The sequence below is a fragment of the Alternaria incomplexa genome (assembly GCF_024043165.1).
Source record: "Alternaria incomplexa strain BMP 0042 chromosome Unknown scaffold_7, whole genome shotgun sequence".
In the NCBI taxonomy this organism is placed as follows: Eukaryota; Fungi; Ascomycota; class Dothideomycetes; order Pleosporales; family Pleosporaceae; genus Alternaria; species Alternaria incomplexa.
The window spans coordinates 982,176-997,313 of NW_026249856.1; the positions used below are offsets into that span (position 1 = coordinate 982,176).

At 52.3% G+C, this 15,138-nt stretch overlaps 3 protein-coding genes across 3 annotated transcripts; 1 reads left to right on the forward strand and 2 right to left on the reverse strand.

Moving 5' to 3' along the window:
- Positions 1–5,910: 5,910 nt before the first annotated feature.
- Positions 5,911–9,076, reverse strand: J4E90_005525 (uncharacterized protein; the record flags this gene model as incomplete). Its single annotated transcript, XM_051435078.1, has 12 exons — positions 5,911–6,333; positions 6,647–6,710; positions 6,760–6,794; positions 7,113–7,187; positions 7,244–7,271; positions 7,403–7,438; positions 7,490–7,518; positions 7,573–7,631; positions 7,683–7,936; positions 7,985–8,707; positions 8,788–8,922; positions 8,976–9,076. 12 exons carry the CDS (start codon positions 9,074–9,076, stop codon positions 5,911–5,913), a joined length of 1,962 nt encoding a protein of 653 aa, XP_051291102.1.
- Positions 9,077–11,654: 2,578 nt separating this feature from the next.
- J4E90_005526 (uncharacterized protein) lies at positions 11,655–13,350 on the forward strand (the record flags this gene model as incomplete). Its single annotated transcript, XM_051435079.1, has 3 exons — positions 11,655–11,687; positions 11,764–11,950; positions 11,999–13,350. The coding sequence occupies 3 exons, from the start codon at positions 11,655–11,657 to the stop codon at positions 13,348–13,350; spliced, it is 1,572 nt and encodes a 523-aa protein (XP_051291103.1).
- A 785-nt stretch (positions 13,351–14,135) lies between these two features.
- Positions 14,136–14,783, reverse strand: J4E90_005527 (uncharacterized protein; the record flags this gene model as incomplete). Its single annotated transcript, XM_051435080.1, has 2 exons — positions 14,136–14,452; positions 14,510–14,783. 2 exons carry the CDS (start codon positions 14,781–14,783, stop codon positions 14,136–14,138), a joined length of 591 nt encoding a protein of 196 aa, XP_051291104.1.
- Positions 14,784–15,138: the final 355 nt, after the last annotated feature.

Consider the following 15,138-nt stretch of genomic DNA (forward strand, 5'->3'; position numbering starts at 1 on the left):
ATCGTCGCAAAACACGGGGCTACAATATTGGACGGCGTCCTGCCACAGTGCCGAAGCAAGGGAAAGGCCGTAGGTATGCCAAGCGTCCTAACTGTTTGAAGATGGACCCCGAACCCAGCGAGGCTGATTGTGAAGATGAACGGAGATGCCGCCAACATTATTCGCGGACATGCTTAGAGGATTTAGTCCGGCATCGTGAGGGTGATGGTATTCATGAATCAAGCGCTTGGAGTGATACGGACCCTTCGAACACCGCTTCGCGTCGGACCAAGTTATACTTAGACTGCACATATCTCGATACCCTTACTGTGTCTAGTAAATGGCATGTAAGCCTCAGAAAAGGGTTTAGCCTCACATTGAGGAATTCTGTCCGGTGTTGAGCAGTTTGTGTTCCACGCGCCCAAGATGTGCGGACTAACTACGAACAGCATGTAGCTCGCCGCCTTCCTCTTCGATCGTGGATGGCCATCTGCCAAGTCACCAGAGTTACAGTAGGATCACAAGCGTACCTACCTCCTGGTACTCGGTCTGGGTTTTGCATAACATTAGTGTCGCGATACAGTACCACATATAGTTCCAAGGTTCGGCTTGCATCTTGATTTGGTACGCTGTCCGTGCGTTCTTCGATGCCATTGGCCGGGGAAGAAGCATACCGTACCCGAACGTAGTAAACCGTCTTGGGAAATTCGTACGGTTGGTACATATACTTGGAAGAACCCTGATGAGCTTCTAGTGGATACCGGAGATATGTGATATAATTCTCCGTTTCAATTCCCGAGCATGAAAACAGTACGCTGAGCTAACGAAAAAGATCGTGTGGTACAGGTGTGGTTTACTGATGTTCAAAGTGGGCCCTGTATTAAGTGGACAAGTTAATACTGAAGAGTGCAGTCCGGATTTTCTGACCTATGCAAAATACCATGCTTCCAAGGTGAGAACAGCTTCCCTGTTGATAGCTCCACTGGTTCTGCAGGGTATTGTGTAGCTTCGGCACTCAGGGCCACTGCAAGAGTCAGGCTGGCGCTGTATGTGGGTGGAGACTGTCATAAGCCCTGAGCTGCTCCACTGCAGCCGGCGGATCGATTGAGGCCGTTAGCGCCATACCCCTGTTCGACGCGCGAACAGAATTTGCTGAAGACCGAAGTGGAAGGGGGGGCCTGACCAGCTGTGACCTCACGCACTTTCCAAATGACGAGACGGGCCAGTACAACAAAGTAAGAGTAGAGAAAGAGAGCAAGATTATCCGAGTTCGTCTTCTCATTTTCAAACTATGTCATCATACCTTCACAGGAAGCGCATGTGCGGGCTGAAAACACCCACCATTCGACGTTGTTTTTAGCTGCACTGCACACACCTCTAGCGAGGCGGCGTCTATCGCGGACTGTGGACGCGGCACCAGACATCGCTAGCAGGGGTTTTGCGGCTCGCGCGGGCAGCGGAAGCATCGCGGCAACTCCAGGTTTTTTAACGCCTTACCGATCGACTCGGAACCTAGAAGCGCCGTCTAGCGCTTTGGGGAACGCGATTCGCACAACATAGCGCCAGGAAATGTGCGTGCATGGCAACCGCGTGGTGTTGCGTCCAGTATGTATCCAGTGCCATGTGTGTGGTTTTCCAGTAACCTGTACCAAGGTTTGCAACGTCAGATTGCACGAACAGCATTCGGCTGTCTTCTATGTGGTATCGCAATAAGCAGGGACACAGATGACTATGGATTTTGACGTCGCTGGGGTTTCTTCCACGGAGGCGGAATCTCTTCTTGCCACTAGGCTGCGAGAATGCACCGGCGTGATCGTCAGCCAGCCTAGCAGGTAATGTGTGCCATGAGCGGCAGTGTCAAACCACGTTCCTCTTACCCATATAATGCGTGGACTTCTGGCGTTGTCACAACGGAACGTCCAATCAGCTACATGGGTCGGTCAGTGCTCGGCCATGAAACGCTCCTTCGTAGGATTGTTTCGAGAACTTGGTCCCCGTGATCTTCTCCGTATGACCCATGTAAACCACGCATATTGGGTCTCGCTTTATGTTGTACAAACTTGCCAACCGATGCACCTTCCTTCCCGTAAATTTGGTGCGGCTGGTCGCATGGTAGATTGCTGACTGCTTAGATTACACGTGGATCTTCCGGTCAGCTCACTGCAGGAACACGGCGGGTGCGCGGCACAATTGGTCGTTCATTATTGAGTTCAAGCGATAAATTCCGCGTTGCTGTGTGGGCTAAGCATATTCGAGCACTGCAGTGGGCGAGACTCGATGCAGTGGTACAACAGGCTGGTACTCGTCAGTGACAACCCATTTTTGGACCGGGCGGAAACAGGCTTGGCCTTTCTCATGATGTTATTGGGTTGATGAGTTGACCAATGGAGGATGAAGCGATGCTCGTATAGGTATGCCGTCAATCCCCAGCAATACATGCAGACTGTATAGTCTACGTGGAGGTGATTGCAAAGATATGCCAATGTTGCAATGGCCCAAACTGCGACCCGACTGATGTGCATTGCAGCAGGATGTCTCAGTCGAGATGGCCCTGTCCGGCCCGGCACAGGTGACTTTTTCCTTTATTTCGCGGCATGGAGCATGGAGGCCGAGCGATGCTGGCTAGCCATAATGGGGTGAGAAGGTCCCGTCCCGTCGCATATGAGGGCTGTCACTCGCATAGGACGAGCGTCACCTGAGTGGCGCCTGGGGCAGAACGTCTGTCGCACGATCCTTTCCTCTTTGATTTGATGTCGTCATGCACAGTTCGTCGTGTCGAGCGAGACGCTGATCGCATCGCCTGTATCAGTGCGGAGGAGGGGAAGGATGTTAGGGGCCAAAACAACGTGCAGCTGCTGGCTGGCTCAGACCCAGAATCCCGGGTTAGGCAGCAAAGGTCGCCGTTATTGCGACGGGCCTGGGTTGAAGGGTAAGCGAAAAGAGACGCGTCGAAACGAGCACGGCCAGATTGGGGAGGTCGTTGGAGGATCGTGGTGGGAGAGAGCTTGGCGGCCGTGACGTGTGGGGCCTAGCGCGCTCGAGGGCTGCAACCAACGAGCCGACGTGGCTCGAGCCAGATAAGACAAGGCCACACGGCCAAACATTAAGCGCCCATCACAACGCTGCGCGACTAGTCTCTGGAGTACACGGACAGGGAGCAGAGACAAGTTCCGGGATTGATTTGCGATGTGGGTCGGCAGCGATGCGTGATGTGGTGGGAACGCTCCAGCTTAGCATGAGCAGCATCCGTCCACTGACCTTGTTCCTACAGCTGCCCCAGACTAGTTTCCGACTGAAATCACAGGTAATATAGCCCGCGAAAGAGCATGCTGCGTCTAATTAGTAGCATCGTGGGTCCGTCCGCAAGCTATCTCACCGTGCCACCTCCCCAGCGTATCGTTGGCCAGTTAGATGCGGCCTGCGTGAATTCGCTCACATCGAGGGCGCTTAATATGCACCATACCTGCAACACTTCACAAACAGCCCACATCCATGTAGACTTGATCTGACAAGGGTCGCGCTTCGTGGCTTGCGGTAGTGGTCCCCGGCGTATCCCCGCCTAAGGTGGGTCGTACAAAAAGACGTTGTGGACAGTGCCGGCTTATTGCAGCCAGTCTCCTTGGATCGATCTAGGTGGCGTCCTTCCAGCCTCCTAGACTGCTAGGGTACCATGCTAGAGGAGCTGGTCATGATTTGAGTTTTGTACATTGCAGAGGTTTCATGGTGTAGTGTGAACGAGCGTGATCATATTCGCCTAGTAAACAAGAGGGGCCGTTATGCGATGAAGCAGGGCAACCTTACCACGTAACTACGGATTTTCTATAGCTCTCACATTCTTTGGAGTGCACTAAAACGCCATTGTTGCAAATTTCCACCCACGCAATGTAAAGAAAACCTTGAAACAAGACAGCGACATAATTTGCTACGACCCGTAGTGGAATCTTCCACTGAACGAACTGCTTCTGACGTGTCTCCCTGTGCTCCATGTATCAAGTGCTGGTGCAGGACAGCCCTCGCTGATCGATGAAGAGTCATGTAGCGGCTGAGTCTGACCTATGCCGTCGATCAGAGTTTTGAACGCGTGAAAGCTACGCCATCGGCATTCACTTGGGTGCGGCGACTGCATCCATCTTCCTCGTGTCTGAGAAGTTGTTAGCAAGATGAAATGAACACACAATCAGGTTACTACTGACCTGCTAAGCGTGTCTTTACGAGGAAAGGTTGCAGGGCACCTTGCACACTTCCAAGGTCTGTCATTCGTGTGCACGCTCTGGTTGTGGCGAGCCAGATCTGTCTTGCGCACAAAGTGTTTATCGCACTGAGGGTGTGGGCAAACATTCGGCTTCTTTCGCTCGGCCGCATGTGTAAGCATGTGCTGGTTGAGGTTGTATTTTCTGGCAAAACCCCTGTCGGTGCAAATCAGGCAGTGGTAGGTAGCATTGGCGGGATCAGTGTGCCTGCGGTTGCGTGCTCGTTTTGCGATGGCAGTTCGAGGAGCTCGTGCAGCCCGAGCTCGTGCATTGGCAGTCCTGATCACTGGCGATGCCCGTACGGGGTTACGGTTGCTGTAGTTGTATACCGGTCCCGAGCCGTATCCAGGCATAGCTGGTGATGAATACGCACTCTCGTAGGAGTACATGTGTGTGCTAAGCCGATCGGGAGCTACTGTGAGTGGTGGATGTCCTGATAAGGACGGACCACCCATAGTGACTGGCACTTCTGTGCCAAACTGGATGCGAGCTGCTGAGTTCCATGCCGGGCCCTCTAACTTGATATCAGAGTAAGACTCAGACTCTGAGCCATCGTGCGAGTAAGCAGCAGACATCGCGCGTTGACTGTACACGCCTGGGGATGTAGGAGGTGAGTCCTGGGAGGAACTCCACGGTACTGGCGAATGAGGGACTGGGTGATCGAAAGCTCCTGACAGATAGGGATCTGCAGTGGCCTCTGCCGAGGTGCCGTTGGGATACTGAGCGCCAACCCAGCCTTCCGATTGTTGGGGCGATGGAGGGAGAGTGTTCAACGAAGGGTGGACTGGATATAAACCAAGACCATGTGTGTAGGGCCGAGGCTCCTGTTGTCTTGGGGAAGGATAGGGTGACTCAAGTAGGGAGCCTGCCCGCGATGTGTGTTGTTGGTAAGGCGAGTTGAAAGGTGGCGTGGGCTGGTCCGCGTACGAGTACATGATGAAAGGATCTCAAAGGGATGAATGTAGTCCACAAGTCTTTGAGGTCAAGTAGGTTGGCGAGGAATGAAGACAGGCAAAGATAGAAATGATGTGGTAGAAGCTGGATGAGGATGCCAACTGCAGGGCGTTCCGGGACGAGTTATATCTGTACGATGCAATGCGCGACTAACTCCAAGGTGGAATTGATTTGTATACTGCGCAAGTGCGTTCTCGGAACCTACGTTAAACAGTGGGCTTTTGAGTGTTAGGCAGATTCTGAAATTATGCTAGACAGGGCAGCATGAACAGAAAGCTCGAGCCGCCTACGCGGCAGGCGCCTGTTAGCTTCATGGGGCTATGAAAGAGTGGCAGGGGGGCAATGGATGCAGCTCGAGACCGGGGTATGTGCAAGTGAACCAGACAGCCGGGTAGCTAGGCCTTAGCGGGCCGAACACAGGCATCCTTGCGCCGACCGGACTTTGAGGCGCAAGAGGAGAGGGCGGTTGTACCCTTGCTCGATGTGCATCCCCATGAAACTGGCCAGTCTGGCAAAGGATGTCCCGCCTGTATCTGACGTTGATCATTCATTCATGTGTCACCCCATTGCCGTTACCAAAGTGAGACACCAACACATCAACTCCATACACGCTTGTTTGAGTAGCTCTTGGGATAGACAGATAAGATCAACTTGAATTTTAACCGGATTTGCAGCGCTCATCCTTAGCAAAATGTACCTATATGTCCGCGGCTGCAAGCGCCGGCCATCAAGCGACCGATGTGCTCGCTTCGCGCTGCTGCTGGAGCTGCGACACCATCGCAGTAAGTTCTTCAACTTGCGTTGAAAGCTTGAGGACTAGTGCCTTCAAGGGAGCATCGGTTTCTGTAGACCCTGCTCGTGCCTGGGGCTTCTGGGGCTTCCTCGCAAATGAGTTTGGTGCTTCCGCCATCAATAGGCGTGGAGAGTTGACCGGCAACCGAAGAGCCTTTTTTGGTGGGGTTGGTGTCTGCGGTCCGCTGAAAGATGTCACTTTCACATCGAGATTACGGGTATCGGTCAGCTGCTCATAAGCCCAGATTGCAAATACAAGAGGTAGATGCGTGGCCTTGAGCAAGACGATCCGGACGCTCCTGAGTCGCTCGGAGGGGATGACGAGCCGCAACGGTCGAATGACTAGCGGAATGAGATTCTGGAAGCCGGTCAGCCTTGCAAAGTTGAGCACGGCTGTGGATACCACTGCGTTGTGGGTTCGCAGGGATTCACAGCGGCCTTGAGTCGAGAGAGCCTGAGCGCCAGAACAAGGCTTGTCAGTGACGTGACAACGGCAGAGCATCCGCCGACGATGCTTCCTTCACGAGCCGGCCACAAAGCTTTGACTGGTTGGTTCTGAGCGCGTCTTCCACGATGGTCATAGAGGCTGTGTCGATTGGGCGTTGAACGACCCGGCGCTTAATGCCCGCTTTTAACCTCCCCATAATAATAGCACTGAACAACATACTTACCAGTGGAGGCAGAAAGTATGTCAATCGATTCGAGCTTGATGCTTCGAGCACGTATACGGAATAGCTGCATCGTCAGTGCCTGAAGAAAGTTGCCTTGGATCATGCCGACGTACATGAACAAATATTCATCTCGCGCATGATCGAGAACCTGTTCACCGTCAATATCGATCCTTTGGAAAGTAATATAGCCAGAGATGATAAGCTATAGCCGGTTGTTCATGGGGTCAGGGCAGTCAGTGCCTGCGAGAAATCTCCTGTTGCAGTCCCAATGGGGCTGTATCACACCCCCGTAAGACCAACCGGGAGAAATCAAGTGCTAACCCCAATGCGAATGCACTCTGGGGAGACTGCAATGGAGATGAGGCGGTCCAGTCGGGCGTTAACCGTTGTTTTGCGCTTGGCATGCATAGACATGCATGCGATTTGAGGTTGCAAAGCAGTGAGAACCAATAGAAAAGCTCATTACCTTACTCAACGAGTTGCTCAAAAGCGATATGAGGCTTGTAATCAACAAGATGTTTGTCAAAGTGACGAAAACAAGCTAGTGTGTGATCAGCAGGCCGCGATGCGATGCATTCCAAATAGTCAGACTCGTACCATTACAGGAGGTCCGAAGAACGGCGAGCTATGCAGGCATTAGCAAGCCATTGGCACTGTTGATCGAAGGAGTGCATACATCTCTTCGGCGACATCTGCAGGCAGCTATCGTCAGTACTGGTGGACAAGAATCGGTGTATGCCTTCGCTTGGCCGTTGCCTGAGGCTTGACTCACCGAAACCTAGGTAGCTAGAGCTGAGAAGGCATTAGCTGGTATAGCGACAGTAGCGTGATGTTCAGCATTACCCGAAGAAGACCTTGATCAGGATCCAACTCTACGTTGCATGAGTCAGCAGTTGGCACGTCGGTGACCCCGATAGACAACTTGCCATCTGTTTCGCATTGAATCTACTATCTCTAGCCAGCAGTACGAAAGTGGTTAGAAACCCTTTATATCGGTGAGCATTGGCTGCAGCTACTAAAGCATCGGACGCCTTACCCAGGTACAGGATGACTACCAGTGACAGGAATTTGATGAAGTCCTTGGTCATTTCTTTGAGACACGGAATCAGGGTGCCAAAATATCGATTGAGACTCAAGAGAGAGAAGATACGCGGCACGAGGAAGAGAGCCTCTAGTCCGAGTACGTCATAGGCAAGATCGATGGTGGTAGCGTTGGCTGTAGTCAGACCAACAATCCTCATAATGCAGAAGACAAAGCCCACGACGACGATACTGATGTCCCAGGTCCACCTAAAAACGTTAGCTTCCACCAACTCGGTGATGAGAACGCATGCCTACCAAAAGTCCGAGGCATAGAACGAGCTTTGCCCTGCGTCTAACCAATCCGAAAATTCATCGTACGCGAAGCTGGCAATCCACACGTAGAGCAGTATCTCGGGAATGGTTACTCTGGCGTTGTTTCGCTGCACTAGAACTGCATAGTACAGCCCTAAAAATGCCGCAAAAAAGAGTGTCTCGAAAATCTTCAAGTACAATGGAACGCGTAGCCGGGAGAAGGGATCGGCCTGCTTTCGGTTGTACTTTTTGGGCTTCTTCTCTGAGTGTAGACTGAGGGTCTCCCAGAATACGATGTCGCCTTTCCACAAGCCATTTATGATCTTCTGGACTGGTCTCTGAGACAGGAACTTCTTCGCACCAGATACAGTCGCAAGCTCCAATGCACTGAGATTCTCGCATTGTGACATCAGCGATCCGAAGCGAGATCTGGGAGAGTCGCCGTGGCCGAAGTAATCGGTGTTGGATACGGGAAGCAAAGGCGACCGCTCGTCGGCATGTGTGGTGTCGCGTTCGTTCTCGCCCGAGTGGTAGCCGTTCGGTGGGTTGGAGGTGATCGGCGTCGTTGCCGGCGGGAGTTCTACTAGCAGAGACTCGATGATGTCGGCTTCTTTCAGGTTCGTCAAGAATTGCCAGGCTACGAATTCGCATGCATAGCCTCGCGCTTCGTTCACACCAGGCTCGTCGCTGGTTTCCTCCAAGGCAGAGAAATGTCCCTTCAGGGCTCTTCAATATGGTCAGCGCTCTCCACTCATACATGCAATCATCTGGTATTGATGGAAGCGACCTGGGCTGCCTCGACATACAGTAGAGCGGATACGAGGGCAGGGTGGTCGACTTGGGTGGACAGGTATGCGATGAGAGGCTGGACTGCCCGGCCCTCCTGCGATCGACGCAAATCTTCGAAGGTATGTGGCAGCTTGATCTTATGCTCAAAGAACCTACTCTCGCGTTAGGCTACTGGGCAATTGCGCATGCACATGCATTGACTGACTGGCACAGTTTGTCCACCAGGTCTCCGAAGCACTCGTCGCCGGCTATCTCTGGCACGCCCGTCTCGTCTGCAGGCCATCTCGGTGTGGACGGTATCGACATGGTGGGTTCTTATGATAGCTTGCGATTGCCCTGTGCCACTTCCTCCAGTTTTCGCAACATAGAAAGATTCGCGACGCGTTAGGCGCATGGACCTCGGGACCCGCGTCGTCATGGCTCTCTTGGCAGCCACCATCTGTCTCCGCGACTGCAACCTTAGACTTCACTGCAGCATACAGCATGCTCTGAAGCTTTCGTGTGCACGACATGCGACTTTGATCACACATCCTTTCCCTCGTACTAACTCACATGCGAACCGCCGTCTCAGGCAACATGGCGCACGATGCTAATTTCGTCGGCAATCGTCTACGGCTGAGCGCCTTTCTTTCATGTGTGAGAGGGATGCCAGACCGTCCGTCACGTTTCAGACCGCCTATCCAAGATCTGGACGTGGCAGACTCCGCTGCCCCGTTTTCCGGATTACATCGCGATGTGTCAGTCAGGGAACCGGGCAGGGAGCCAGCAATTTTGCCCTCAGAATCGTCTGCGGAGGCAGAAGTCATCAGAACCAACTTGTGTCAGGAAGCTGCAACTACCGACAGGCTGCTGGATACCAACATCGAAGAAGATCGATCTGTCTTGGATGGTCTCACGAATGCGCCATCTGTATACGACATCCCACGTTCACCACCACCTGACCTCCGTCTAGCCTCTGGTAGCGGCAGCAGACAAGGACTTCTCAACGGGCTTTCGAGCACTCGGAAACGGCGTCTACCAGCACATGAGCTCGCTTTGCTGCGGACTACTACACTGGATGGACTGCCTCTACCGGGTGTAAGGAGCTTCCACGGATTTCATCGTGGGCAGCTAACGCTGTTGACTTTAGGATGTTACTCTCGACGTCGCTGCTCCCATTGCGGTCGTGGACCCTATCGAAGATAGCCAAATACATCTTACGAATACGTTGCACATCTCCGTATGTCAACAATAGTCAACGCTGACACTGCTGACCTTCACGCAGACTTCAGGCGGCGTCATCATCACGAAGAGTAGGCTGATACCGAAGACAACACAACCGCCAGACTCTGTCGGCCCTCCCAAGACCGAACCAATGGCAACGCGCACAGAGCCCCTGGAGAGACCCACACAACTACCTACTAACATGCAGCGATATTGTCCACACCTTCGAGATGCTTTCGACGGGTTTGTTGGTTCCGAGCTAAAGCTCGTTCCCAGAAAAAGTGTCAACCGCCAAAGGATCGCCAATCCGACCAAGAGACAGAAGCCTGGTATCAAGCGCGAACTAGTTCTACGAGCTGGATCACCACCTTTTTCGGCGGGTTGGGCTACGACTACCATAAATGCTTTAGTTGTGGGCAAAACATCTATGATCGTTGATGCGAACACTTCGTCAGGACTTGAAAACACCCAAGCCCACGGAGGACTCGGACAACTGACATTGACGAGATGCCGGAACGTTCTAGAGGCTGGCACAGATGATGGACATGCCCCTGAACTGGGCGATGAGACACTATACGAGAAAGCTCGATAAGAAGATCATGACAACGATTTTACTGCTGAGACTGGTCACTACTAGCTCAACCGAGTACCCACATCTTGAGACAAGATCAGCCGATTTTGATGTTCAACACACCTGGACGGTCAAAGCGAGACGGAGAGTGACGGCAAGATTGCCAGCCCTTATTGACGACGTTGACGATTCATATTACGCAGATCAAGACGGCGGGGGACCCTTGGAGATCAGCAATGGGGTTGGAGAGTATAGAGTGATATGTACTGGGACGTCCAACACCTCCTGGGTATTCGGTAGACTCAGCTCTTGCATGCGTAACAGCGTTCGATCACAGATGTCAGGCCTTCGAACCTGCACAGACTTCAAATTGCGAGCCGGGGAACGATGCGAAATATACCACCATAGGCAGTGTCAGCTATAGCATACAGTCCAGGTATTTGTGGGGCTTCTTGAAACGCCTCGGTTCCTTAGTAGTAGCAATGTTCATGGATGCGGACTATGATGCACGGCATACGTTCGCAGTCTCGGTGAATAACTGAGCTAGAGATGGACAGGATGAATGAAATACATTTTAAGTCGCAAGCCGTTTGGTCCGTCGCAACATCGGCCTGATCGGGCTGTTTTGCAGCTGAGGTAAGACGTCGCTTTATTCGAGCATGTAAGCCAGCTACCGACGTCTGTGTGAGATCGATGACTTTAGCACTGCAGATTGGGGTCATCGAACATTGACATTCGATGTACAGGGCTCCCGTGGTCAGAACGTGGTATTGGTTCTTGACGTTGTTCTAGCGGCAGTCCCGAAATAGCGATCGGTGTCTCGGTTTCGCGATTCAGACACTAACATCAAACACCACACTACTGTTTGGACGCATGGACAAAACATAGCACAAGTGTTCTGCAGGCGTGTCGACACAAGTGGAGTGATGACTTGAATGGTGCGGCGCAACATATATGGTGGGCTTGCGCCTCGCTGCGCGAAGCTCCCCGTATCGCTTCGACGTCCTGGTACTCCGACTATTGACTAGTCTCGACTCTCATCTCCAACGCATCGCCTGTCGCCGGCGTAAATCAGGTCCGAAGATTCGAATAAACGCAATCAGCGATACCATGGCATCACAAGGCGGCATGCCACCCTCTATGGTAAGTGTACCCCACCTATAGGCTTGTCTGAAAGGCCTGGAACTTGGAGAGAGACAAAGTCGCTGACGTTGAAAAGGCATCACAAGGGCCACCGTATGCTCCCATGGCATGGCCTCTGGGTGGAAATTCAGTGAAACGCATCGATATTCCTGCCCAAACTGTCTTCATGTTCTTCTTCATGGTCGGAGCAGCAGTACACATGAAGATATTCCAAAGGAACAGAGCACGAGGTCATAAGTTCTTACCAAACCTCTTCATTTTCCGTATGTATAGTCACAGTCTGGATGGAATGCATACTAACTATTCCGAAGTCTTTTGCATGGAGCGCGTATTGACATCAATCTTGCGACTCGCATCGGTCTCTAATCCAACCAAGATTCCACTTGCAATTGCTGCACAGATCTTCATCGCAGCAGGTGTTCTTATACTGTTCGTCATCAATCTCGTTTTCGCGATGCGCCTAGTAAGGTCGACACATCCGTCGGTGGGTTGGCATTCTGCGTTTGGCATCGTGTTCAAAGCTCTTTACGCGTTGATCGGCTTGACACTTATCGCTGTCATTACAGCTACAGTTCAGAGCTTCTATACTCTCAACGTAGGGACTCGAGCGACCGACCGCGGCTTCCAGCAATACGGCGCAACCTTCCTGGCCATTGTCGCTACACTACCTTTGCCGATGACGATGCTCACGCTTCTCATTCCCTATTCGCCGCTCGATCATTTCGGTATGGGCCGTCTTCGTACAAAAGTCATAGTCCTGATGATTAGCACCACACTCCTCTCTATTGGCGCATGGTATCGCTGTGGTGTTGCCTTACAGACACCGGTCCCGAGATCACAACCTCTACCAGGCTATCTCGGCAAGGCACCGTTCTACATCTTCAACTTCCTGGTAGAGATCCAGACGGTACTCATGTACGCCATACTTCGCGTAGACCTCCGCTGGCATATTCCCAATGACGCAAAGGGGCCTGGCAGCTACGCTAGACCACAGATGGGCGATGTGGAAATGCAAGACTCGCGACCTACTTCCTCGGACAGCGTACAAGATGACAACAAGTCCACCAGATCTTTCAGTGAAGACGAAGAAAAAGAGTTAGAGAACGAGAAGGTTGAAGAGCTTCCTGCCCCCAGGATCATAGAGATAGATCTCGGAAACTCTTCGCGCAGCTCCCTGGCGCCACCAGACATGGACTTGAACAGGAACTCGGCCCGCAGTTCTCTGGCACCACCAAAAACGGCAGATAGATCAGCGCGCAGTTCCATCATCTCCCAACGCCTATCCTCCTTCATCAGCAAGTCCACCAGCACACTAGCTACCTTTGCGACCGCGGAGCAAAAGCAACGATGGCGGGAGAGCGAGGAAGCGAGAATCGTCCGAAGACTGGGAGGGCCATGGCAGCAACTCCCTAGCCCGGTTGAATCAAATTTCAGCATGAGCAAGAGCCCGACGAGGAGCGTCTTCAGCCGTACGACAGGAGGAGATGGACCGGAGGCGCCTGAACCAGCATACCACCAACGAAGCGACAGCGGTGCGCCTAGTATACCCGACGTCGTTGCGGAGGGCGGCTGGACACCGAGGATTGACTGGGAATTCCGCAGCCCGAGACGCTTCCTCAGTTTGAAGAAGAGGAGTATGATCGGTTTGCAGCTTCCGAAGTGAGCGCCAGGACTTGAAGCGGATTGATGCGATATTTTTTACAGCGAAGGCGTTTGTGGGGATGGGAAAGGTACTAATACACTGCTGGGCGGCAAAAGCTTTTTCTGGTGTTCATCATACCCATCTGCTTTTTGCGCGTATATTGGAAGTTTATACAAGCTTTATGGCCTTTTACTTTTTTCATGTGGCATGTACAATAGCAGTCATTGCATTCTTTTTATCGATACATGAACACTTGCCGTGCGCAATATCATTCACATTACGTCCAAATCCATCCTACCCACAGACTCATCGCTATACATCGTCACTTCATTCCTACATCAATAGCAATATCTCACGCGGTAGACCCTGACCCAAACTCACGAATAAATTTAGTCTGGCGGCTCCCCTCCCAGCAACCCGGTCCCTGTACCTGAATCCCCAATCCAAAACAAATCAATAGTGCGAAACGAACATGAAGTTGCCTCAGGGAACGTTGGGTCTGCTGTCACCTGTTTCGAGGCGTGAACTAGGGGCCGCGCTAGTGTGTTAGCCCGTGTATGTGGATCGATTTATGGGTTGTTGAACTTCGTTTGCATCGTTGTGTGTTTTGTCTTGGGGTCTGAAGGCCTGAGGACGCAGAAGTTTAAAGGGTTCTTTGGGATGTTAGTGCATCGCGCAGTGGTGGTTGGCAAGGCCAATGAGAAAAGTGTCATAAGATTGCAGGTACTCATCCAGCCGTTATTACTTGAACGCCCTGTGCCTTCGCCTTCGCCCGCTCGCCACCCATCGCAATCCAACGTAGTGGCCTACATGGGAATCCGTCTCATCTCATCCAAACTCCAATACTTCCTCATATTCTCGGCTTCCAACTGCTTGACCTCATCATCCAGATGCTGCCATAAAACTTCGCCAAACGAATCGAAAAACTCCTTCAACTCTCCCAAACGCAACTCCCGCTCTCCGCCTTCACACTCTTCGAGGTACTTTTCTAGCTTATCGAGACCCTTGTGGATCTGCTTGTGCTGGGTGAGAAGCTCGAGTTCTTTCTTGAAGGCAGGCATCTTCTTGGCCAGGACGGGGAAGATGTGCTGCTCTTCTATTGTGTGGTGCACTGTGAGGTGATCTATATGGGAATGGTTAGATGATGATACTTTTTGGCTGAGTTGCAGGAGAAACTAACGGCAGAATTGCTGGCCCATGCTAATGAATTGGCGGATGGACATGTTCTTGGGCCTCTTCTGTGCTTCACACGCTCCGTATAGAACTTTCCACGTCGCTCTGAAGTTATCGTGGAAATAGTTCATGTGCTCCGCCATTCTGTTATACTGGCGAAACTCGGATGCGGAGAGTTTGGGTAGAGGCTTTTCCTCATTGGTCGCGGGGGTGGAGTTTGGGTCATTGACTACAGGAGGGGCAGGTGCAGTAGGACCGTCATCTCCTGAAATGGTTGCCATGTTTGCGGGGCGTATAGATTGCTGCACTCTGGGGCTGACAGTAGAGTACTGCTTTCCAAACGATGTCAGAGCAAGTCGAGGTGGGGCTCTGAGAATGGATGCGATAGATTGAACACGCTTCATACGCTGGAGAGGAAAACAACAATGTCACTCGAAGACGATGTAAAGATATAGTTTGGGGTCCCTATGTTTTGCGTGGCACAGCCTTGCATGCTTGGGGAGTGATTACCCATCTAGCCACTGGCGGCTTGTGAAATTTGCATTAGCAAGCGGCCGGCAGTTGCACTTCCCGATCCCGGTAAGACGCGTTGATAACGCGCCGGATCACGTGACTGCGCTATCACCAACGCGACCA